This window comes from Xenopus tropicalis, chromosome 1 (genome assembly GCF_000004195.4).
Source record: "Xenopus tropicalis strain Nigerian chromosome 1, UCB_Xtro_10.0, whole genome shotgun sequence".
In the NCBI taxonomy this organism is placed as follows: domain Eukaryota; kingdom Metazoa; phylum Chordata; class Amphibia; order Anura; family Pipidae; genus Xenopus; species Xenopus tropicalis.
The window spans coordinates 111,367,456-111,393,852 of NC_030677.2; the positions used below are offsets into that span (position 1 = coordinate 111,367,456).

A 26,397-nucleotide genomic window follows, 5' to 3' on the forward strand; every position below is an offset into this window, starting at 1 on the left:
GGGTTAGCCGGCACTCACCTACGCAACAGAACAACCAAAGCAATGGCTTTCCGCCTCTACCACTTAGCTCTTATAATTACTCTTCTAATGCCCAATTGGTGCTTGTGTTCAGCAAGCAATGAGTTGGGGATTAAGCTGTGCGGACGAGAATTCATCCGGACTGTGGTGATGTCCTGCGGGGGTTCAAGGTGGAAGAGGTACTCACCAGAGCCAGGACAGGAGAGAGTTAATCCCTACAGTAAGTGAGTGTGATTGTGTTGATGGTGACTCTGTGAGACTGCTAAAGCACATGGACAGTTCATCTTTCAAATGATGTAGGAAAACAATGACATTGGAAGCCAAATTTGCAGTTGGTTTCCATTCTTTGTTGTTTATTTATTTTACTTTACAGCCCCCTTGTATTACTACCTGGTTGCTAGGGTTCAACAATGTGTTTGCTTGAATGTCAGAAACAAGGATAAACAAAACAGTTTATAGACCGAAGGTTTAGTAAAATAATAAAAAATTGTTAATCACAATAAAACTCACACATTGCAATCAACCTTATCTCTGGTTGCTGGCAACTAAATAGAAAGTTGATAGAAGGTGCTCTATCACATTGTAAAAAGGCTGGATAAAAAATCCAACAACCCAACAGCTACAAAAATGGCTTATGATAAAAAGATTATTTTTTAGCTAGTCCAGGAAGGTGTTAATAGAAATTCCCCCACCTTGTTGTGCCCCTTAATAGCAAGCAGCCGAATTGCACCGACATGAATGCAGCCATAATCCAGTTTTTTTGCAAGATAGCGATAACAAATGAAGTGGCCACTGTAAGGGTGAAGACACACAGAGCTACTAATAGCAGCTACTTGTTGTGGCTACTAAAATAGACAATGCCGATCATTTACTGATAACTGTCTCTACATGTGTTTTAGCAGAGGCAATCCTCAGTATTGTCTATGGAAGGGTATTTTCTGGTGTTTAGTAACCATGGAAAAGTAGCTGCTACTAGTAGCTCAGTGTGTCTTCACCCATTTTACACTCTAACTCCTAGCAACTTTGCAGCTGGTCTTCATTGTTAATTTTAATAGAGTTTGGATTATTTGCCTTCCTCCTCTCGTCACTGACCCCAGCATCTACCTAGAAAAACTACTGCTCTGTGAGGCTACAATTTTATTGTTATTTGTACTTTATATTACTCATACTTCCATTCATTCCATCTTCTGTTCATCTTCCAGTCTCTCATGTAAACAGATAGCTGCTCAACAAAAAGCTAAATAACTGAAAAACCACAAAAAAATAAAAAATGAAGGCCAGTAGCAGTTTTCCTCAGAATATCAGTGCCTACATCATACTAAAAGTAAATTTAAAGGTGAACAACATACAAGCAGGGTAGACATGTTGTACAATAGGTTCTGTACCAGCCCAAGGCAACCACTGCCCTTAGTGAGCCTCCAAAGATGCCCCAGTAGCTCCCCATCTTCTTTTCTGCTGATTCACTGCATATGCTCTGTGCTGCTGTCACTTACCTGAGCTTAGGGGCCCACTTCCAATATACAGTCACATTAAGATGCTGATCAGTGGTGTAACTACATGGTGCTGGGGTCCCACCACAGAAAAGTCTTCAAAGGGGCCCGGCATGATTAGTCAACTCTACCCTGCTGCCCCCACTACCCGGTCTCATCCTCTGCTCCCCACCTGCTCTCATGTAGGAGAGTGACTGGGGAGGGGGGATTACTATACAACTGTAGAGGAAGCAGGCCCCCCATCAACACAGGGTCTGCTTCCTGTATAGGTATGCCACGGATGTTGATCAGTAGTTAATTTAGATTCACATGACATGGCAGCTTAGAAATCAGTGCATTTTGCATCAGAATTTGATCACCAGCCCTGCAGGATCAGGTTCTATGACAGAGGAACATCATTTCCTGCTTGATTTTTGACAACCCCTAACCTTAGCTTCTCAACAGCTGCCCAGGGCACACTGAGCATGTGTGTGTCAATGACACTTCTAACAAATCCAAAACAACTGTGACAACTTTAAAGGTCTGGTTCAATACTCATATTGAAATGCTGTACGTTACAGTACATTCAGTATATAAAATACAGGATTTATAGCCATAGTCATTTTTATGGGGCTTTAAATACATGTAAGACAACTGATAATACATAATAGCTATAAATAACCTGTTTAACATATGTTTATAATATACAGTTATGAGCATCCTGTAAAATATGTCTTCATTAAAGGTGCTTAGAGATGTCATGTCAACTGAAACGAGTGTTTTATAAAGAAAAAAAACTTTTTTTTTAAATATGAGAATATGAGAATTCACCTTGGAGTTCAATGACCTGTATAGTATACTCTGGCATATTAAATTTAAATGATTGTAAATTATTTGTTTACAGACAAATTAACTCCCTACCCTGGAAATTAATTAGATGGGAATGTTAGAATTATTTAGGTGTGATGTGTTGACTTTTTATTAGGCATATATTGTCATTTATTAAACAATAAATCAAACTAGGCAAGAACAACAGGAAACTGTACATGCCCGGTTCTGCTGCATACTGTATAAATTGGGTGCCTGCCCAGAAGTAAAGTGAGCTAATATGTGCATTATACTCTGGGCCAGATATACAATGTGCTAATACTAATTAGAAAATGCCGTTGACAGTTCAGAGAAATAATTTCCATATATTTATGGTATTCACATGTATTTCACAGTCATTCTATATACAAATATATTTATCATGAGGTCAGGGCATAGATAAGTGACATTATTCTTATGTTAATGAGAAATATCTGCTGTTTATAAATAAGACTAACTTAGGACAGCCTCATATGTCCTATTTCTATTTATTATGTTTGGGTTGCAGTCAGGGTTAGTTTTGGTTCCAAATAAGCAAACGATTCTATTGGATTTATTTAACATTTAAATGATTTTTTAGTGGACCTAAAGCATGAAGACCCAAATTACAGAAATTATCTGGATAACAGGTCCTATACCTGTATTAACAAAATGGTGGTGGATATATATATATATGATACCCAAGATATATATATATATTTTAGAGTAAGGTCACATACAGGAATAGGATCTATTATCCAGAACTCTGTAGACCTGGGGATTTCTGGATAAGTCACCTTTTTGTCATTTGGATATCCATACCTTAAGTCTACTATAAAATAATTTCAACATTAAATAAACCCAATAGGATTGTTTCGCCACCAATAAGGATTAATTATATCCTAGTTGGGATCAAGTACAAGGTACTGTTTTTTATTTACAGAGATAAAGGAAACCATATTTAAAAATGTTAATTAATTGATTAAAATGGAGTCTATGGGAGATGGCCTTTCCATAATTTGGAGCTTTCTGGATAAGAGGTTTCTTGATAATGGACCCCATACCTGTAATAGGAAACATTCCATTCTTATTTTTTTACTTGAAAAGTTTGGCAGTTGTCACAGCACATAGCATATTGTCATAAATGATTGTAACCCACAGTTTGTGACTAACCCTAGACAATTCCTATTGAGGTCAGTGAGACCAGAAATAGCAAATGTGGCTTTGCCTTAAAAAGTATACAGAATCAATAGAGCAGGTGCTATGAAAATGTAATTTTAAAAAATAAATAAAACCCTGGAAACCAGCTCTCTTTACTATTTGTATAAATGATTCACACAATGTTGACAAATGGAGCAAAAAACACCCCCAATATATTGTATAATATAAAAGTATGAGCTAAGATCCAATAAATGGTCCTACTACCATTTTCATTTCCCGGCACGTCACTGACAAAGCCAGTGTATTTGGTTCTCAGATGCACTGGTTGGTCTAACTAGTATGTGTCTGGTATTTGTGCGCATTGTGTTATTTTGGCCTTTTGTCTGTCTAAATGCCTAGCTACATACCAACATTATTAATAGGTGAATGACTATGTATATTTGTGTTTTATTGGTTTTGTACCAGTCTATATTTATTATATGGAATTGTTTAATACCTACAGGTATGTGTGGTAATCTTTTATTATCTGTAACCAGGTACAGTATTTCCTCTTATGCTAAAATAGCATCCATGCTATTTTAGTTATGGATTATTTGGCACAGAGCTTACACATAAAGGTGAAACATGCCTAACATCCAGGCTAATTGTTTTGATTTTTAATTTTAGACTCTTTTTCCGTAAATGTCATTTATCTCCTGTTCCAATCAGACAAGCTTAAAAAGTAAATAGCATTTCGCAAGTTTCTTCATTTGACATTTATTACAGTGAAACTATATATTGCTCATAGAGAGTTTTTACAGCCTACTTAAAGGTGGTGTAGATTTGTGACACAGAAATAATGACATTCAGTAATAAGTTTTATTACATGCACTACACACTGGGGCAAACAAAAAACTTGCTATATACTTTATACCCATTTAATTGCCTGATTGTGCTTTGTTGTCCTAAAAACTGCAATGGGTCCTACTAGAATAGCTATGATACGAAAGAGAAATACATTTAATCCAATACTTTTTGTGCATCGATGTGTCCACTTGTAGCTATAAAACAGTTTTAAATTTAAGTCCAAAATGAACTGTTGCCTCAAGATATCACCGCTGTGTATGGGTCATGATGGCCATGTTTTAAACTTCAATGGTTATTTCCTGGGGGAACTTGCACAGGAACCAGGGCCTTTTTTTAGTATTACTTGAAAAGTAAAATATGGCATGTGCTATATTATTTTCATATAATGGTAGATAACTGTACACAATAAACATTTTGTTTTGTAATTTATAAGGTTAAGCATTACATTTTCATTAGCCTACCAAGTCAAGTTGTCTTCTATATCATCTTTGATATTTGTTTTGTAGGAGACTTCATTGACTGGCTGAACCGAGACTTCCTTGACAACCCAGAAAGCTTTAACTCCTTGTACAACGAAGGGCATAGTGCGCGGAATGTTCTCTCTCCTGTCCGGCAGCAGCAAGATACCACCATGGAGCAGTTGCAGGGGCCCTTATATGATTCATTAGTAGGTCAAGAACCACGGAGCACCAGCCTACGGATGAGGAGGAGTGTGGGACCAGCAGGGTCTTGTTGCCAGAGAGGCTGCACCAAGACTGAACTTATGAAGTTTTGCTAGCAAGACCTATAACACTCTAACCAATGGCACCAAGTATCTCTGTATCACTCCCAAAAGCTTCTTTTCTCTCAAAATAGCAACTTTGGTTCACCTGTTACCACATGTCACCTTTGGAATAATTACTACATACAGAACTACATTCTAGATGTTCAATCTTATTCAGTCATGCAGTGCTTGATGGGTCTTTCTAATAAAGTACACAGTTATCTCACTCATGTTACAGACCTGTAACTGTCACTGAAATATCAGAAAAGCAATGTTGCTTAGTTATAGGACTAGCAGAAAAGTCATATATTTCATATATTCTCATATATTTCAGCTTTGTATTATGTGTATTTGTGCATGCTTTGCAGGATATCAAGAAATTGTGAAGTAACCTACAACAGCTCAGGTCAGCATTTCTTCAATGTAATGGGTAAATTATTTAATTAATTTAACATGTGGGAGGGCTGCTTTATTGTTACCAAGGAGTCTGTGGTAGCCATGAGGCTGGCCAAGGGCCACAAAATTCATTAGTAGTCCACATCTGACCTGCACAAAAATCCCCCTTTAAAGTGTTGCCATATAATTGTGTTTTTGTCTGTAACTTTTCTGTCTGCTGTCATTGTCATCTTATTCACTAATCAGTAAGCAAACCATTCTAATAAACATGTTAGGACAGTGCTGTCCAGCTTATTCCATGTAGTGATTATACTATTGGGAAAACCACGTCTTCATGGGCAGAAAACCCCATGAGCAGGCTTCCTTGAGGGCTATTTTTCTACCTCTGTACTTATTTTGGACCTTAACTGCTTGTGCATAAACACATTGCTCTCTTCAGCTTGTCTGATTCCTACATTTTGTGTTTTTTTTTGTTTCATGCTTTGGCTTGGAAAAATAAACCTAACATATTGAAGTAGGAGTTATACATCATTTTACATACCCTTTATGATACATGATAAGACTGAGCTTCCATATTTCTCATATTTGTTGCCTTAAACAGAACATTCCTCATCAAAGGAACTAAACAGCAAAATGTCTTTATGACCACTAGTTGAATTTGCTCAATGTGCCCAGAGAAAGCCTCTGCATAAGTAAGTCACCATCATCAGCAAACCAATCTAAATTCTTTTTAAACCTTTTATTATCAGCTTATATCAGAAAAAGTTTAGAAAGCAGAAATTGAATGTGTTTGAGCATTAATATTTGGGAACCCTAGCCCATTGATCAGTCATTAAAAAAACATTCAAGCCCAACCCTACAAATAAATAAGAAATATTTCCTAAAATTGTGTTAAAGTCAGATTCTTACAGGCCCCTAATACCATATCCAGTTTGTGCTAGTATGTTGCTTTCTTACCATTGAACTGGGACATCTGTATGCTGTATATTGTGTGTAAAGAGGTGATTTGCTCTATGAAAGAAAGAAACAACAAAAACAAGTAGTTTCTGAAAGGTGCTTCACAAATCTAGACGGACATTAGAGTCACTGACTTAATTGTTAATCCACAATTGCATTAAAATTAACCCAACACAAGTTAATAGGGGAATTTATGATTTGAAAAAAATCTTGTAAACATCAATACTAAAAAATATATCTGCCCCTGAGTATGTTTTACATATTAGTATGAGTTACATATTACTCTCAATCTTAGTCTCTTAGGGAGAACCTTGGCAATTAAAATATCTGTCTACTGAAAGCCACTTCTATTCCACTAAATAGGAAATGTGCTCTTTATGGCACACACTTATTTAGCCAAGAAGGTGAAAATTGTTATTACATTTTTTAAAAAAAACTATAAACCCAGTACTTGTTATAGGTGTTTTATGACTGAAAAATATATTGTTGTAAGATTTTATTGGGAAATAAAAAGTGAGTTGCATGAAATAAAATGACTGATTCAAAGATACGGTAGACAAATAACAGAAAAATGCAGCATATACAAAGAGAAAAGGATTTAGCAGTGTTAAAATATTTGTGCCACAACTTTATGGTGTGCTCCTATTGGTAAGTGACTCTTGCAACTGCTCAACCTGCAACTCCAAGTCTTTAAATGATGGCCGCTCAGAGGGAAGTGAAGACCAACAAGAAAGCATTAGTTTATACACCTAGAGAAAAGATGCAAAAATTAACAAATAAAGCAGTAAAATATATTGTACAGAAAAGTGAAATGGACAAAGGATAGGAGATTATATTAAGGTAATATAAATGAATGGTAAATGCTATAGGACAGATATTTTCATACCTTTGTAGGGTTTGCATCCCCACCATAGGTTATATTTAAACAAAACTCTGTCCTAATAACTTCCAATTCAGTAGAGAAATTAAGCATACACCATTAAATCCTAGGCCACTGCTTTGGTCCTGTACAGATGTTAGTCCAGGAGGTACAACTGGATAGGGTCCAATGCTTCCTAAGACCCCCAAAAGCAATCTTAATGGGACTGTATACATTTGGTTTACATTTCTGTGTTATTTTTTTTAATTTGGAGCAAATAACATGAAAAGAAACAAGAGCGTCAGTTGGAGCTTCCTTACTACACCTTCCAGAGCTGAATATTTATAGCTTCTATTTGCCTAATTTTAATTTGCCATATTCAATTCAGTGAGCAAAAGGTTTATCATGTGAGATGCAATTCAGAAATACTTAACTCACGGTTTATCACATGAAACTGTATTGACGTCTATGGGAAAAAAATGGATTTGAGTCTCGTCTGTGACTTTTCACGTCATAAACCATAAAATAATTTTTTCTCTCTGATTTGAAACTGGCCCAGTATTTTCTATTATGTATTAAGGAACTACTGTTTCAGCCTTTAGTATTAGCCTTGCTAAACATACCTGGAAGCAGGCGCAGGATAACGCAGAAACTCTACTGCAAAGTATTTATTACATGCACATGTTTAAGTTATGAAGGTGCAAAACCATAAGAAAACCTTTATAATTCTATTACAGGAAATCACATGAGACACATGAGACTTTTAGGTAAGTAATAGGGTTCCTAATGACCTACTTGTATAGGGAACAAGAACACAACAGGGTTTATTTACCTGGACCCCAGACAGAAGTGTAAAAATCACTCCCATTGGTGCTCATTCAAAGAACACGTCCATCTGGGATCTGCCTGCCAAATGCAGGCGGCACTATATTAAACAAGGGATTTGGGACAACCCATTGACGTGATGGGCAGGGTGAAAAGTGTACTTTGCACCATCCCCTGCAGTATGACCCACAATGATTGGTTTTCTGATGGTGGTTGTGCTGAGGAGCATCATACTAGACACCTGCAGTGTCCTAGGAACAAGGACCATAAGCATGGAATTTAAGGAAGATTTGAGAGTCTACTTAAGTCATACTGACCCTGTGTAAGGAACAGGAATGTGAAGGGAAGGAAACACACAGTATGGTAAGGAATAGTCACAGAAAAAGGTTAAACCTGAGTGCAAGTATTTGTAATGAGGAGTCAAAATAGGAATCTGAAGGAAGTGATGTTAAATAAGTAATTCTATCTTACTGAAAATAATGTATTTGCAGAAGAAGAGGCAGAAAATAAATTGAAATACAAAAAAACAAAATACTCAACAATAGGGGGAGGTTGTAATGTGCAGAAGGAAAGTTGGTAAGGGAAATTGCTTTCTTACCTCAGTTGGGCAAGAGGCAGGTGTGCAAAGTCGTTTCCCTGCTCGTAAAAACTCTACCAAGCTACACACAGTTTGCTGAGCATTGTGAGGCCCCATCATACGCAGATACTCCTACAGGAAGCAAAATGAATAGTAGGTATATGATTTTCTTCAGCTCACATGGTTTGGAATGAATGTGCTTCTCAAATGAAATTGTTAAAGAATAGGTGTCATTTTGTTTGGTTAGATGTTACACAGAATAAAGGTTTTAGAGACAGTTAGAAGGTCAGATACTTGGAATTAGAATGTATGTAGGTAAATTTTTATTTATATGGTGTAACATATATACACAGAGTTGACAACAGAACAATAAATTAATACAACAAACAGGTGTTAATACAATAACTAGAAAGGGAAGTTTGAGAACAAACTTTATGTTGGGTTGAAAAATGTTGTCACTGACGGTTTTCACTGAATGAAATCTGATCTGTTGTTGGCTCTGCCCACTTTTTCTAACCTTTGATGACAGTTATATAGTAAAAACCAATGTGCAAAGTTTGGGGACCCTGGTTTTAATAGTGTCTGAATGGCAGCAATTTAAATTTCTCCACTGAAAGTCAACGAGTGACATCTGGTGGCTCCGCCCACTTTTTTTCTAACCTGGAACTGCAGTTACCCAGTGACTAACTCTGCAAAGTTTAGGGACACTAGGATTAATAGTTAAAGAACGGCAGCAGTTTAAATTTAAACCAATAAAAGTCAATAGGTAAATTGTGATTAGTGGTTGGTGGCTCCGCCCACTTTCTCTAACCTTGAGTCAAAGTCACCCAGTGACAAACAGTGGGCTCCCTGGCATAAATAGTGTGAGAATGACAGCATTTTAAATTTAAACCAATAAAATTCAATGTATGAAATCTGATTGGATGAAATGTAATGGGTGGAAATGGATTGCCTGTTGGTGGCTCTGCTTTGCAAAGTTTGGGGACCTTAGTATTAATATTTAAAGAATGACAGCAGTTTAAATTTAAACATATGAAGTCTATAGGTGAAATCTGATTGGCTGTTGTTGGCCCTTCCCACTTTTCTAAACTTGAACATAGTCACCCAGTGACAAACAAAGTTTGGGGACCCTGACATCAAACCAATAAAATTCAATAGGTGAAATATGATTGGCTGTTGTTGGCTCCACCCACTTTTTCAAAACTAAAACTGCAGTCCCCTAGTGACCAACTGTGAAAAGTTTCGGGACCCTGGGGTTAATACTGTGAGAATGGCAGCAGTTAAAATTTCCCCACTGAAAACAATGAAAGAAATGTGATTGGCTCTTGACAGCCCTGCCCACTTTTTCTAACCTTGAGTATGTAGTCACCCAGCGACTGACTGTGCAAAGTTTGGGCACTCTGGCATCAAACCAATAAAATTCTATAGGTGATATCTGATTGGCTGTTGGTGGCTCCACCCACTTTTTTAAAACTAAAACTGCAGTCCCCTAGTGACTAACTGTGAAAAGTTTGGGGATCCTGATGTTAATACTGTGAGAATCACAGCAGGTTGACTTTTCTCCATTGAAAGTCAATAGGTAAAATCTGATTGGCTGTTGGTGGCTCCACCCACTAACCTTGAATCACAGTTACCTGGTGCCTAACTCTGCAAAGTTTGGGGACCCCAGTGTTATTACTGTGAGAATGGCAGCAGGTTGGATTTCTGCCAAGTCAATAGGTAAAATCTGATTGGCTGTTCACAGCTCCGCCCACTTTTGGGCATCCAACAATCATCGTATTTTCATTCAGGCTGACCCCATGACTATGTGATTCAAATTTGGGGAGTGTAGCCTCAAAGCTGTAAGATTACCAGCAGTTTAAATTTCCTCATAAAAGTCAATGGGTGAAATTTGATTGGCTGTTGTTGGCCCCTCCCACTTTGGGGTCATCCAACAAATGTCGCTGTTTCATTCGAGGTGACCCCATGATTATGTTATTCAAGTTTGGGGGATGCAGCTTCAAAGCTGTAAGTGTGGCAGCAGTTTGAAAATCTTCCCTGTCAAAGTCAATGGGAAAATTGGGGTGTTCAGAGCAGCGCCACAAAAAGACGGGGGGCCGGAACGCTTAGAAAAGCACAAGCAACCTGCTCTGCTATAGGGCCAAGAAGTGTGGAGAGTTTGGCAGTTGTACCCCTAAAACTGTAGGAGGAGTAGCGTTTAGAAAATGGGGGGCGCTAAGACAACGAAGAAGAAAAAGAGGAAGAATAAGCTGAAGAACAGTTGGTTTGGTTTTTCAACACAACATAATGATACGGTTTCATGACAGCTCCTATAACTAAAGATCGGACCGTACCATTTTGGTGGACGGGGGGGTTGGACTATACCATTTTATTAGAGGGGGGGGTCAGACCGTACCATTTTTTTGGAGGGGAGGGGGGTCGGACCGTACCATTTTGGTGGATGGGGGGGTTGGACTGTACCATTTTATTGAAGGGGGGGGGTCGGACCGTACCATTTTTTTTGGGGAGGGGGTGGGTTGGACCGTACCATTTTATCGGAGGGGGGGGGTCGGACCGTACCATTTTTTTTGGAGGGGGGGTTGGACCGTACCATTTTATTGGAGGGGGGGGTCGGACCGTACCATTTTTCTGGATGGGGGGGGTCGGACCATACCATTTTTTTGGAGGTGGGGTTTGGATCATACCATTTTTTGGGGGGGGGTCGGAATGTACCATTTTATTGGAGGGGAGGGTGGGACCGTACCATTTTTTTTGGATGGGGGGGTCAGACCGTACCATTTTGTTGGAGGGGAGGTTGGACCGAACCATTTTTTTATATACTAAAAACCACTGTGCAAAGTTTGAGGACCCGGTTTTTAATAGTGTCTAAATGGCATCCAACAATCCTCGTATTTTCATTCAGGCTGACCCCATGACTATGTGATTCAAGTTTGGGGAGTGTAGCCTCAAAGCTGTAAGATTGGCAGCAGTTTCAATTTCCCCACTGAAAGTCAATGAGTGACATCTGATTGTCTGTTGTGGGCCCCTCCCGCTTTAGGGTCATCCAACAAATGTCGCTGTTTCATTCGGGGTGACCCCATTATTATGTTATTCAAGTTTGGGGGGTGTAGCTTCAAAGCTGTAAGAGTGGCAGCAATTTGAAAATCTTCCCTGTCAAAGTCAATGGGAAAATTTGGGGTGTTCGGAGCAACGCCACAAAAAGACGGGGGGCGGGATCACTTAGAAAAGCACAAGCAACCTGCTCTGCTATAGGGCGAAGAAGTGTGGAGAGTTGGGGTGTTGTACCCCTAAAAACTGTAGGAGGAGTAGCGTTTAGAAAATAGGGGGCCCTAAGACAATGAATAAGAAAAAGAGGAAGAATAAGCTAAAGTCAAAGAACAGTATGTTGGGTTTTTTAACCCAACATAATGATACCGTTTCATGACAGCCCCTATAACTAAAGATCGGACCGTACCATTTTGGTGGATGGGGGGGTTGGACTATACCATTTTATTAAAGGGGGGGGGGGGGGTTGGACTGTACCATTTAATTGGAGGGGGGGTCGGGCCGTACCATTTTTTTGGGAGGGGGGGGGGTCGGACCGTACCAAATTTTTGGAGGGGGGGTCGGACCGTACCAAATTTTTGGAGGGGGGGTCGGACCGTACCATTTTTTTGGAGGGGGGGAGGGTCGGACCATCGGACCATACCATTTTTGTACAGGGGGTTGGACCGTACCATTTTTTTGGGGGGGGGTTGGAATGTACCATTTTATTGGAGGGGGGGTCGGAATGTACCATTTTATTGGAGGGGAGGGTGGGACCGTACCATTTTTTGGATGGGGGGGGGGGTCAGACCGTACCAATTTGTTGGAGGGGAGGTTGGACCGAACCATTTTTTTATATACTAAAAACCACTGTGCAAAGTTTGGGGACTGTGCTGCCCTCATAACCATTCTGTCAGAATACAATGATTGATGGATGTATTGCCACCTAGTGGCCACCTTTATGAAAGCAGTTATAAAAAACCTGCATTTAGTATGTCAGCAGGAAGTGACCTATATCACAGGAAGTTTCAGTGTTTCAGCCTCATTTTGGATGTCATCTCCTTGTGTGGTGTTTCTTCCTCAGTCCTGGGACATCAATTGTCTGTAAGTGTTATTGCACCAAGACACCTGTACACCTATGTAGAAGTGTGTTTATAACTGTTCTCTATATATACATCATACTGATTTGTTGTTGTTCGTATTGCATTTCAGTTTCACAAAAATGAAAAAGCCCATAAAAATATAATAGAATAAAAACGTTGGAATCGACCAATAAATATTACAAGAAAGGAACTTCTTCTGTTTATTGAAGATTCTGGCTATTGTTTAGCTGACTGTCTAGCTGCACACACACAGTACAGTGCCGTGAGGGCAGTACAGTGAAAAGACAACTACACAACAGGCTTGAATACAAGAAGTCACCACACGGCAGACATGAGTCTGAGATCAGGAAAGAAGTATAGACACGAGAAAACCACTAGTGTACAGCAAGATGATGCACGTTCATGTGTCTCCAAATCATCCAGATCCAGTAAGCTGTCCTCAGCAAGTTCCCTAGCAGCCCAAGCACGCGCCAAAGCAGAAGCAGCCCGCGTACAGCTAACATTTGCTGAGAAAGAGGCAGCCATGATACAAGAAAAAGCAGAACTAGAAGCTAAAATGCACATCTTGCAGCGACAGAGTGCAGCAGCTGCGGCAGCAGCAGAGGCTGCAGCTTATTTAGAAGCAGACCAGTTTGGAAGTGAAGAAGCTTTTGAAGGTCCAGAAGTTCCAGAGAAACCTCTTACCCCTGCAGAACATACCAGTAAGTACATCCAGAAACTTACTGACACACACGTAAGAGAACAGTCACCCGGGACTGAACAAGCCAAGTTCAAACCAGAACTAACAAAAGAACAAAATACACCAAATCAGACTTATGGTGTTAGCAGTGCCAGAGCTAAAGATCAAATTCAAAGAGTCCCTACATACAGAAGTGAAGGATTCTCAGTACCTCCACATAAAGACCACGCGCCTGAATACCAAAGTGTGCAAGATGTCACAAAGTACCTCCTTCGCAGAGAAATGGTTAACTCAGGGTTCCTGAAGTTTGATGATCACCCTGAAAATTACTGGGCATGGAAGTCTTCCTTTCTGAACACCACCAGAGATCTGGATTTACCAGCAGCTGAGACACTAGACTTAATGATAAAATGGCTTGGTGCTGAGTCAACAGAGCATGCAAAAAGGATGCGCAGAATACACATATTCAACCCTGCTACAGGGCTCAATCTGACATGGCAAAGACTAGAAGAAAAATATGGATCACCAGAAGCAATTGAAGTTGCTCTGTTAAAAAGACTTGAAGTTTTCCCCAAGTTGAGCAACAGAGACAATATACAGCTCCAAGAACTCGGTGACATTCTTCTAGAAATAGAGTGTGCCAAAGAGGAAGGCTATTTGCCAGGACTTGCTTATTTAGATACAGCCAGAGGCACTAACCCTATAGTAGAGAAACTACCCCACAACCTACAAGAGAAGTGGGTGCATGTTGGAGCTAAACACAAAGAGGATAACAAAGTTGCCTTCCCTCCTTTTTCTGTGTTTTCAAAGTTTGTCCGTCAACAAGCAAAGATCAGGTGTGATCCCAGCTTTTCCTTTGTTACCAGCAGCCAGTCATCACGACTAGAAAGACCTTCTAGACCATACAGTAAGACCCCTGTGTCTACACACAAAACAACTGTACCTTCAGAAATCACAGACCGTCAAAATAGCCACAAGGTAAACGCTATAGAAAGCCCTGACAGACAGTGCCCAATTCATCGAAAGCCCCATCCTCTGAAGAAATGCAAAGGGTTTAGGAGCAAACCTATTGAGGAACGAATAACCTTTCTTAAACAAAATGGCATCTGTTTCAAGTGCTGCGAATCCACTAAACATATAGCCAAAGACTGTAAGATAGCAGTTGAATGCTCAGAATGTAACAGTAAGGGACACATTACTGCACTACACCCTGATCCGCCTCCTCCACCATTGGAGACTGCACAACCCGGGAAAGATCAGGGCAGGGAGCGAAAAGAGAACTCACCTTCCTCAGTAATGTCTAAGTGCACAGAAGTCTGCGGCCCAGGCAAGAGTCTACGGTCATGTTCAAAAATTTGCCTAGCAACTGTGTACCCTACAGGCAAAAGAGAGAGAGCAGTGGAAATGTATGTGGTTCTCGATGAGCAGAGTAACAGGTCACTTGCCAGGTCAGACTTTTTTGATAACTTTAATATTAAAACAAATACAACTCCATACACCCTAAAGACATGTGCAGGGACAATGGAAACTGCAGGAAGACGAGCTACAGGTTTCACTATTGAATCCCTTGACAGAAAGCTGCACCTACCACTCCCCACTCTAATAGAGTGTGACATGATACCCGATGATAAAGCAGAGATTCCTTCTCCAGAGGTAGCTTATCACCATCCACACCTTTATTCAATTGCTCACCTCATTCCAGCTGTTAAGTTGGAAGCTCCTATTCTTTTACTTCTTGGAAGAGACATTTTACAAGTACATAAGGTACGTGAGAGAATCAATGGACCCTTTAATGCCCCTTATGCTCAGAGACTTGACCTGGGGTGGGTTGTTGTGGGAGAAGTTTGTCTGGGATCAGTGCACCAGCCAGATAGCATCAGCACATTAAAGACATCTGTGTTGGCAAATGGTCGCACATCTTTTCTCAGCCCATGCCAGAACAGTTTCACTGTTAAAGAAACTCTCAACAGCTCAACCCAGTACCCAGTACTGGAAACAGACACTTTGGGGATTTCAGTCTTCCAAAAAACAAAGGACGATGATAAACAAGCTCTTTCTATAGAAGATCAAGCCTTTCTTCAGATTATGGATAGAGAGACCTTTCAAGATGAGAACAACAGTTGGGTAGCCCCTCTGCCCTTTCGCTCACCTAGGCCTTGCTTACCCTCTAATAGAGAACAAGCCATGAAACGTCTGCACTCACTTCGCAGAACTTTGCAGAGAAAGCCAGAAGTAAAAAGAGATTTCACTGAGTTCATAGAAAGAATGCTGTATAATGAACATGCTGAAGTAGCAGGGCCACTGGAAGAAGGTAAAGAGCATTGGTATCTGCCGATGTTTGGCGTTTACCACCCACACAAGCCTGACCAAATAAGAGTAGTGTTTGACTCTAGTGCAGAATGTGAAGGTGTATCCTTAAATGATATATTGCTGAGTGGTCCTGACCTTAACAATACACTACTAGGTGTCCTTTTGCGCTTCCGAAAGGAGCCTATTGCCTTCACAGCTGATGTGCAACAAATGTTTTATTGCTTCCTGGTAAGAGAAGACCATAGAGATTATTTGCGTTTTCTCTGGTACAAAGACAATGACATAGATAAAGAAGTGGTTGAGTACCGAATGAGGGTACACGTATTCGGTAACAGCCCTTCACCTGCTGTTGCTATATACTGCATGCGTAAGGCTGCCCAAAAGAGTGCAGAACATTATGGACAAGATGCCAAACACTTTGTCATGAGACATTTCTATGTAGATGATGGACTTGCTTCTGCTAGCACACCTGAGGCAGCAGTCCACATACTCAGTAAAACAAAACAGATGTTAGCAGAATCTAATTTGCGGCTACATAAGATCGCCTCTAACAATAATCAGCTAATGGAAGCCTTTCCTGCGGAAGACAGAGCTAAGGACCTCAAAGACCTTTGTCTGGGCACAGACACCCTTCCTCTTCAAAAGAGTTTAGGCCTAGGCTGGGATCTAAATACTGACAGTTTTGTTTTCCAGGTTTCTTTAGAAGAAAAGCCTTTCACACGTAGAGGAATTCTTTCTACAGTGAACAGTCTCTATGATCCCCTTGGGTTTGCTGCACCTGTAACTATAAAAGGTAAAGCTTTATTTCGTGAACTGTCGACTGGAAGGAGTGAGTGGGATACTTCACTCCCACCTGAGAGAATGCATGAGTGGGTCCAATGGAAAGAATCTTTACAAACTCTGAAATATGTAAAGATAGCACGGTGTTATGCCCCTGTTTCATTGTCTGCAACCTGCAAAAGAGAACTGTACATTTTCTCAGATGCATCTACTATAGCAATAGGTGCAGTAGCTTATTTGAGAGTGACTGATGCAGAGGATATATGTCATGTGGGATTTGTAATGGGAAAGTCTAAACTGAGCCCTAAACCAGCACATACGATTCCACGTCTGGAGTTATGTGCGGCTGTACTAGCAGTTGAACTGTATGAGCTCATCAGGGATGAAATAGACATGGACTTAGACGATGTAAAATTCTTCACAGATAGCAAAACTGTCCTAGGGTACATCTGCAACACTACTAGAAGATTCTATTTATATGTCTCCAACCGAGTAAATCGAATCAGACAAGTGACACATCCTGATAGATGGTTCTATGTGCCCACAGACCAAAATCCTGCAGATTATGCTACCAGGCCTACACAGACAGCATGTCTTCAGAACTCCATATGGTTCTCAGGCCCATCCTTTCTATACAAAACAGAGAGAGAAAATTCCTGTGCAACAAATACATACCCTCTCATAGAACCTGAAGTTGATACTGAAATCAGATCAGAAGTGGCAAGCCTCAGCACTAAAGCTTCTGAAGCCACTCTCCATTCACACTGCTTTGAGAGATTCTCTGACTGGAAGATATTAGTCAAGACTATAGCTAGACTCATTCATGTTGCCAAAAGTTTCCAAAGGAAAGCAGGTAACAATCAATCTGGAAGCTGGAAAAGTTTCTATGAACGAATCAGCTTGGAAGAACTTTCACAAGCAAAGACTGTAATAATTTCTTCTGTTCAACACAGACACTTTGAACAAGAATTCAACTATATCAAAAAAGAAAAGGCACTCCCAAGGCAAAGTTGTCTGAAGAAACTCAGTCCTGTTATAGACAAAGATGGACTGCTGAGAGTAGGCGGGCGCTTGACTCTTGCAGATTTGACAGATGAAGAGAGACAGCCTATTATTATCCCTCATAATCATCACATTGCTACACTGATTGTAAGATATCACCACAACCAAGTGGTTCATCAAGGGCGCCACATAACAGAAGGTGCAATCAGGGCTGCAGGTTTCTGGATTCTTGGTGGCAAGCGCCTGGTATCTGCAATCATCCACAAATGTGTTACCTGTCGTAAGCTGCGAGGAAAACTGGAAAGTCAAAAGATGTCAGATTTACCAGAAGATAGAATTAAGCCTGAACCTCCATTCACTAGAGTGGGTATTGATGTTTTTGGTCCTTGGTCAGTTGTAACCCGTCGCACTAGAGGAGGCAGTGCTGACAGCAAGCGTTGGGCAGTTCTGTTTACTTGTCTGTCTACAAGAGCTGTTCATATAGAACTGATTGAGTCTATGACAACATCTAGCTTCATCAACGCTTTAAGAAGATTCTTTTCAATTCGTGGCCCAGCAAAGCTACTCCGATCTGACAGAGGTACAAACTTTGTGGGAGCTTGTAAAGAACTGAATATTTGTATAAATAATGCAGAACTACAAAGTTATCTTCAAGACAGAGGATGCACATGGATCTTTAATCCTCCCCACTCATCTCACATGGGTGGTGTTTGGGAGAGACTAATAGGTATAACTAGGCGTGTTTTAGAAGCAGTGTTACTTCAAGCTAAACCGGCCCATCTGACTCATGAGACTCTGAGTACCTTTATGGCAGAGGTTATGGCTATCATAAATGCGAGACCGTTAGTACCGGTATCTTCAGACCCAGATGCTCCTATGGTCCTTACCCCAGCTATGATTTTGACTCAAAAGGTGAACCCTTTATCAGCCCCTTCTGGCGATTTTGGATTGGGAGAACTTCACGCAAAACAATGGAAGCAAGTTCAGTGTTTGGCCGATACATTTTGGAAAAGATGGAGAATGGATTATTTGTTCACCTTACAAGGCCGCAGAAAATGGACTGAAAATCGGCCAAATGTTAAAATTGGAAATGTTGTGTTGCTTAAGGACAGTGAAGCACATAGGAATGAATGGCCTGTGGGACTTATCGTCAACACACTGCCAAGCAGAGATGGTAATGTCAGAAAAGTGGAAGTAAGGGTTGTCAAGCAAGGAACTGCTAAAGTTTATATGAGACCAGTCTCAGACCTTATTGTTCTTCTTTCAGAAGGTAGTTAGACATGCTATGTTATGTTATGTTTTGCTTAGTATAAGCTGTGTTTAAATGTAGTGGCACAAATTATTATGCCAGGCAGGGAGTGTGCTGCCCTCATAACCATTCTGTCAGAATACAATGATTGATGGATGTATTGCCACCTAGTGGCCACCTTTATGAAAGCAGTTATAAAAAACCTGCATTTAGTATGTCAGCAGGAAGTGACCTATATCACAGGAAGTTTCAGTGTTTCAGCCTCATTTTGGATGTCATCTCCTTGTGTGGTGTTTCTTCCTCAGTCCTGGGACATCAATTGTCTGTAAGTGTTATTGCACCAAGACACCTGTACACCTATGTAGAAGTGTGTTTATAACTGTTCTCTATATATACATCATACTGATTTGTTGTTGTTCGTATTGCATTTCAGTTTCACAAAAATGAAAAAGCCCATAAAAATATAATAGAATAAAAACGTTGGAATCGACCAATAAATATTACAAGAAAGGAACTTCTTCTGTTTATTGAAGATTCTGGCTATTGTTTAGCTGACTGTCTAGCTGCACACACACAGTACAGTGCCGTGAGGGCAGTACAGGGACCCTGTTTTTAATAGTGTCTCAATGGCATCCAACAATCATCGTATTTTCATTCAGGCTGACCCCATGACTATGTGATTCAAGTTTGGGGAGTGTAGCCTCAAAGCTGTAAGATTGCCAGCAGTTTAAATTTCCTCATAAAAGTCAATGGGTGAAATTTGATTGGCTGTTGTTGGCCCCTCCCACTTTGGGGTCATCCAACAAATGTCGCTGTTTCATTCGAGGTGACCCCATGATTATGTTATTCAAGTTTGGGGGATGCAGCTTCAAAGCTGTAAGTGTGGCAGCAGTTTGAAAATCTTACCTGTCAAAGTCAATGGGAAAATTGGGGCGTTCAGAGCAGCGCCACAAAAAGACGGGGGGGCAGGATCACTTAGAAAAGCACAAGCAACCTGCTCTGCTATAGGGCCAAGAAGTGTGGAGAGTTTGGGTGTTGTACCCCTAAAACTGTAGGAGGAGTAGTGTTTAGAAAATGGGGGGCGCTAAGACAATGAAGAAGAAAAAGAGGAAGAATAAGCTGAAGAACAGTTGGTTTGGTTTTTCAACACAACATAATGATACGGTTTCATGACAGCCCCTATAACTAAAGATCGGGCCGTACCATTTTGGTGGACGGGGGGTTGGACTATACCATTTTATTAGAGGGGGGGGTCAGACCGTACCATTTTTTGGAGGGGAGGGGGGTCGGACCGTACCATTTTGGTGGATGGGGGGGTCGGACTGTACCATTTTATTGAAGGGGGGGTCGGACCGTACCATTTTTTTGGGGGGGGGGGGGGGTTGGACCGTACCATTTTATCGGAGGGGGGGGGTCGGACCGTACCATTTTTTTGGAGGGGGGGGGGGTCGGACCGTACCATTTTTTTGGAGGGGGGGGTCGGACCATACCATTTTTTTGGATGGGGGGTCGGACCATACCATTTTTTGGAGGTGGGGTTTGGATCATACCATTTTTTTGGGGGGGGGGTCGGAATGTACCATTTTATTGGAGGGGAGGGTGGGACCGTACCATTTTTTTGGATGGGGGGGTCAGACCGTACCATTTTGTTGGAGGGGAGGTTGGACCAAACCATTTTTTTATATACTAAAAACCACTGTGCAAAGTTTGAGGACCCGGTTTTTAATAGTGTCTGAATGGCATCCAACAATCATCATATTTTCATTCAGGCTGACTCCATGACTATGTGATTCAAGTTTGGGGAGTGTAGCCTCAAAGCTGTAAGATTGGCAGCAGTTTCAATTTCCCCACTGAAAGTCAATGAGTGACATCTGATTGTCTGTTGTGGGCCCCTCCCGCTTTAGGGTCATCCAACAAATGTCGCTGTTTCATTCGGGGTGACCCCATTATTATGTTATTCAAGTTTGGGGGGTGTAGCTTCAAAGCTGTAAGAGTGGCAGCAATTTGAAAATCTTCCCTGTCAAAGTCAATGGGAAAATTTGGGGTGTTCGGAGCAACGCCACAAAAAGACGGGGGGCGGGATCACTTAGAAAAGCACAAGCAACCTGCTCTGCTATAGGGCGAAGAAGTGTGGAGAGTTGGGGTGTTGTACCCCTAAAAACTGTAGGAGGAGTAGCGTTTAGAAAATAGGGGGCCCTAAGACAATGAATAAGAAAAAGAGGAAGAATAAGCTAAAGTCAAAGAACAGTTTGTTGGGTTTTTTAACCCAACATAATGATACCGTTTCATGACAGCCCCTATAACTAAAGATCGGACCGTACCATTTTGGTGGATGGGGGGGTTGGACTATACCATTTTATTAAAGGGGGGGGTTGGACTGTACCATTTAATTGGAGGGGGGGGTGGGACCGTACCATTTTTTGGATGGGGGGGGTCAGACCGTACCAATTTGTTGGAGGGGAGGTTGGACCGAACCATTTTTTTATATACTAAAAACCACTGTGCAAAGTTTGGGGACCCTGTTTTTAATAGTGTCTCAATGGCATCCAACAATCATCGTATTTTCATTCAGGCTGACCCCATGACTATGTGATTCAAGTTTGGGGAGTGTAGCCTCAAAGCTGTAAGATTGCCAGCAGTTTAAATTTCCTCATAAAAGTCAATGGGTGAAATTTGATTGGCTGTTGTTGGCCCCTCCAACTTTGGGGTGATCCAACAAATGTCGCTGTTTCATTCGAGGTGACCCCATGATTATGTTATTCAAGTTTGGGGGATGCAGCTTTAAAGCTGTAAGTGTGGCAGCAGTTTGAAAATCTTCCCTGTCAAAGTCAATGGGAAAATTGGGGCGTTCAGAGCAGCGCCACAAAAAGACGGGGGGGCAGGATCACTTAGAAAAGCACAAGCAACCTGCTCTGCTATAGGGCCAAGAAGTGTGGAGAGTTTGGCAGTTGTACCCCTAAAACTGTAGGAGGAGTAGCGTTTAGAAAATGGGGGGCGCTAAGACAACGAAGAAGAAAAAGAGGAAGAATAAGCTGAAGAACAGTTGGTTTGGTTTTTCAACACAACATAATGATACGGTTTCATGACAGCCCCTATAACTAAAGATCGGACCGTACCATTTTGGTGGACGGGGGGGTTGGACTATACCATTTTATTAGAGGGGGGGTCAGACCGTACCATTTTTTTGGAGGGGAGGGGGGTCGGACCGTACCATTTTGGTGGATGGGGGGGTTGGACTGTACCATTTTATTGAAGGGGGGGGTCGGACCGTACCATTTTTTTGGAGGGGGGGGGGTTTGGACTGTACCATTTTATCGGAGGGGGGGGTCGGACCGTACCATTTTTTTGGAGGGGGGGGGGGTTGGACTGTACCATTTTATTGGAGGGGGGGGTCGGACCGTACCATTTTTCTGGATGGGGGGGGGTCGGACCATACCATTTTTTTGGAGGTGGGGTTTGGATCATACCATTTTTTTGGGGGGGGTCGGAATGTACCATTTTATTGGAGGGGAGGGTGGGACCGTACCATTTTTTTTGGATGGGGGGGTCAGACCGTACCATTTTTTTCGAGGGGAGGTTGGACCGAACCATTTTTTTATATACTAAAAACCACTGTGCAAAGTTTGAGGACCCGGTTTTTAATAGTGTCTGAATGGCATCCAACAATCATCATATTTTCATTCAGGCTGACCCCATGACTATGTGATTCAAGTTTGGGGAGTGTAGCCTCAAAGCTGTAAGATTGGCAGCAGTTTCAATTTCCCCACTGAAAGTCAATGAGTGACATCTGATTGTTTGTTGTGGGCCCCTCCCGCTTTAGGGTCATCCAACAAATGTCGCTGTTTCATTCGGGGTGACCCCATTATTATGTTATTCAAGTTTGGGGGGTGTAGCTTCAAAGCTGTAAGAGTGGCAGCAATTTGAAAATCTTCCCTGTCAAAGTCAATGGGAAAATTTGGGGTGTTCGGAGCAACGCCACAAAAAGACGGGGGGCGGGATCACTTAGAAAAGCACAAGCAACCTGCTCTGCTATAGGGCGAAGAAGTGTGGAGAGTTGGGGTGTTGTACCCCTAAAAACTGTAGGACGAGTAGCGTTTAGAAAATAGGGGGCCCTAAGACAATGAATAAGAAAAAGAGGAAGAATAAGCTGAAGTCGAAGAACAATAGGTTGGGTTTTTCAACCCAACATAATAAATACAAATAAATACAGTTGAATTAAAGATTAAGAGCTAAGTGTCACCGTTGACATCCCTGCCATGGAGAGCTTACATTCTGATTGGGTACCTTACACCCATTCAGATTGCTGCAGAACTGCTGCAGGTTATGAAAATTGTCACTACATTATAAGCGCCAGAACAGGCTAAAATGATATGCGAGTGCTCTAAAAAAGTAGTTTTTGAGTTTATTTTTAAAGAGACAGAGGAAAGATTCAATTTGGACCCAGACAAAAAGGTTTAAGGTGGGAAACAGCAGTAGTAGTGGGGGGTGCAACCAAGTGGCTGCTCTGAGAAGAGCGCAGGAGGCAGTCAGGAATGTATGGAGACACAAAAGAAGAGATGTACTAAGGGGCAGAGGAATAAAGGGCTTTAAAGATTGTGCGAAGGAGTTCATAAATTATTTTTTGTTTTTTTGAAAGCCATGATAAGGACTTCAGCAGTGGAGGGATATTTTGGGTGAAAGGAGGAGAATTCTGGCCGCTGTGTTTAATACAGACTGAAGTGGTGAGACATGGGAGTTTGGGGGTACAGTTAGTTGCAGGTCTAGTTGGGATAGGATAACCGTCTTAGCTGTTGCTTGTGAAAGAAAGGGACTGATTTTAGCAATATTGTGAGAGAAAAGGTGACAGGCTTTGACATATTGTTAATATGATCAGAGAAGGAGAGGAAGGAGTCAAAGATTACCACTAGAAAACATGTTGACAGGGTTAATGAGCATGCCATCAGAAGAAATAGTAAAGGGGGGGTAGGAACAGGTTTAAGTGGAAAGATGATCAGTTCAGTTTTAGTTGAGTTTGAAATGTTGCTGTTTCATCCAGTTGGAGATTGCTAGGAGGTAGCTAGAGATCTGAGTCTTAGTTTAAGCTGTTAATGAAAGGGTTGATAAATATATTTGGATACCAAGATGGCAGAACCCCTAAAGCAATCAGCTGTAACTCTAAAGCAGTGATGCCCAACCAGTGGCTCATGAGCAACATGTTGCTCACCAACCCCTTGGATGTTGCTCCCAGTGGCCTCATAGCAGGTGCTTATTTTTTGAACTACTGGCTTGGAGGTATGTTATAGTTGCCAAAAAATCAGCTGTACTGTCAAACGGAACCTCCTGTAGGGTCTACTAAACAGCCAATCATAGCCCTTATTTGGTACCCCAGGAACTTTTTTTATGTTTGTGTTGCTCCACAACCCTTTTTACTTTTGTGGGTCACAGGTAAAAAAGGTTGGGGATCCCTGCTTTAAAGGAAGAGAGACTGGACCTGAGAGAGTGAGCTAGGGCTGGATGATCTATATCATGTGTATTCTTAGTTAGGACAATGGGGGAAGGAGAGAGACATTGGGGTGAGACAGAAAATGTAACCAGATCAAAAAAGGGTAACTTAAAATTAGAAAGAGACAAATTTAAGCTAAAGACTATGCTAAGATCCAGAAATTTGCCATCCTGGGGTGTCCGTCCAGTGCTGGAGCTCAAATGAGGAAGCGAAGTAGCGAGAGGGCCAAGATTGTAAAGGATCATTGATGTGGAAATTAAATTCATGTCAGATGCTGATAGCATTGACTATCATTCATAGTGTATTATACTGCCATTGGTATGATCTCTGTCATCTACACTATTGTTCCCAAATAAGAATTTGTTAAAATCTGCATACGATTAGAGCCAGAAAAGCCAGTTATTGCTGTTCCTATATCAATCCCCATTGATTGTAATCACTTACCCTGGCCTGTGCCCCTGTTAGCAGAAAACTGTACCAGCCCGGGGTACCTGTAAGCTAGTGATCCTCTTCCTTCTGTCTTTGCATCTGTAGGGACCCATAGGGTTAAGCTCCCTATGGTGTTATCCCTTATTCTTATCTTATCTGTATTGTTATAGGGCAGAGCCCTCTGATATCAGGTTACTGTTATTAGGCTGCCCTCTATAGGTTTAGCTCAGGTTGACCACTCCCCTTGGCAGACTATATAGTGTCTTGCACAAGGAAGTGGCTTCCTCTTTTGGCTGCATGCTGTGTTCTGGACAGATCCCAACTGAGCCTGGACCAGAACATAGGCCCAGAAGCCATTTGTACCCTAGGGGACCACCTACCCTAGTGATAAGTCGGGGACAGGGCCCCGTGAACGAGGTAAAGCCAGCACAGACAGATTCATTTATAGCACCCTCTAGGAGAGGTGATTGTAGTTAGGCTATTTAGCAAGGGCAGTCTATAGCCCCAACCAGGAGTTGTAACAAAGGGTTTAGTCCACCCCGGCTCTGTAGTCGTTCTTTAGGGACCGGTTTTATTAGACGCCAGGTACCAGTGTTAGGAGCTCTCCCCTGGACCACAGTCGGCCGGAACACTCCCTTCTGAAAGGTCTATATCTCAGGTGTCAGCTAATCCTCTATGCATCCTCCAAGTGGGTTATTCTGTGCCTAAAGTGTCACATCTGCTGTACTATCTGTGACCATCATACACTGCTGTGTCTGTGAGTATACCCTGCTGCACTATCAAGTTGTGCCTCTCAATAAATTGTACTATAGTTGATCAGCAAGAATCCTCTGGTGTCCATCTTTTGTCCACTTGCACACCACACCTCAGCTAGTTGTAGTTCCACTACACCCTCGCTCCATCCTGATTCTCCCATATAGCGGAGGCTCACCCCTTTGTATTAAGTGTCGCAAATGTAACCCATGCTCTCTATTCACTACTAGCCTGGGTTTATTCCAAATTGGGTCAGAAAAGCGTTACATTTATGGCGCCCAACGTGGGGCCCGAAGGGTTAAATTCATTTTGAAAATTTCGGAGCCATTACCTGAGGGGCTGAGTAAAAGTGTGTGTGTTGCTTTAAAACTTGCTGACAGGCAATGCCGGACGCGTTAGGCAAAAGGCGCCTGCAGTCCTGATCGAAATCTCAGATAACTAATTGGCCGTGGGTTCGGGCTTGAGGATTCCCCCCGTGTAATCCCATTGGTCGGCGGCGTTGTCAATCACCGCCCCTGAAACTTTGGCGCTCTTTTGCTACGAAATCCCGCGAGAGGCGGGTTGTTTGTGAGATTTGGCGGCCATTTTCCGTGACACTGACGTCACGGCGGCCATATTGTGCCTCTCATTTGAGTAGAAGAGACGCGTGTGAGTGAGCTCCCACAAAAGCTGCTAAGTTACAGTGTTACGCGGCTGCGTACCCGCTAGATATTACCTGCGCTACCTGTGCCAGTATCTACCTGCCACTGCGGCTGCAGTTGGGAAGGATACCCGTGCTCACCATAGGGCCAGCGGCTGCGGCCTGGGTGACATCGCACCGAGGTGCGCCAGGATACTGTAAGTACCCCACGGCTGTGGGTTACACCATT

The 26,397-nt window shown here is 41.7% G+C and overlaps 2 protein-coding genes across 3 annotated transcripts in view; one reads left to right on the forward strand and one right to left on the reverse strand.

The window, feature by feature from the left end:
• On the forward strand, positions 1–6,009 carry rflcii (relaxin family locus C type II). 2 transcript variants are annotated; one of them, NM_001126835.1, is given in 3 exon segments: positions 43–238; positions 2,205–2,210; positions 4,847–5,118. In NM_001126835.1, coding segments are annotated over 3 exon segments (474 nt in total).
• A 930-nt stretch (positions 6,010–6,939) lies between these two features.
• jak3 (Janus kinase 3 (a protein tyrosine kinase, leukocyte)) overlaps positions 6,940–26,397 on the reverse strand; it is a 50,176-nt gene continuing 30,718 nt past the window's right edge. The window contains 2 exon segments of the mRNA NM_001114045.1: positions 6,940–7,205; positions 8,739–8,849. Of these exon segments, the coding sequence (NP_001107517.1) occupies positions 7,086–7,205; positions 8,739–8,849 (231 nt within the window). The 3' untranslated portion in view covers positions 6,940–7,085.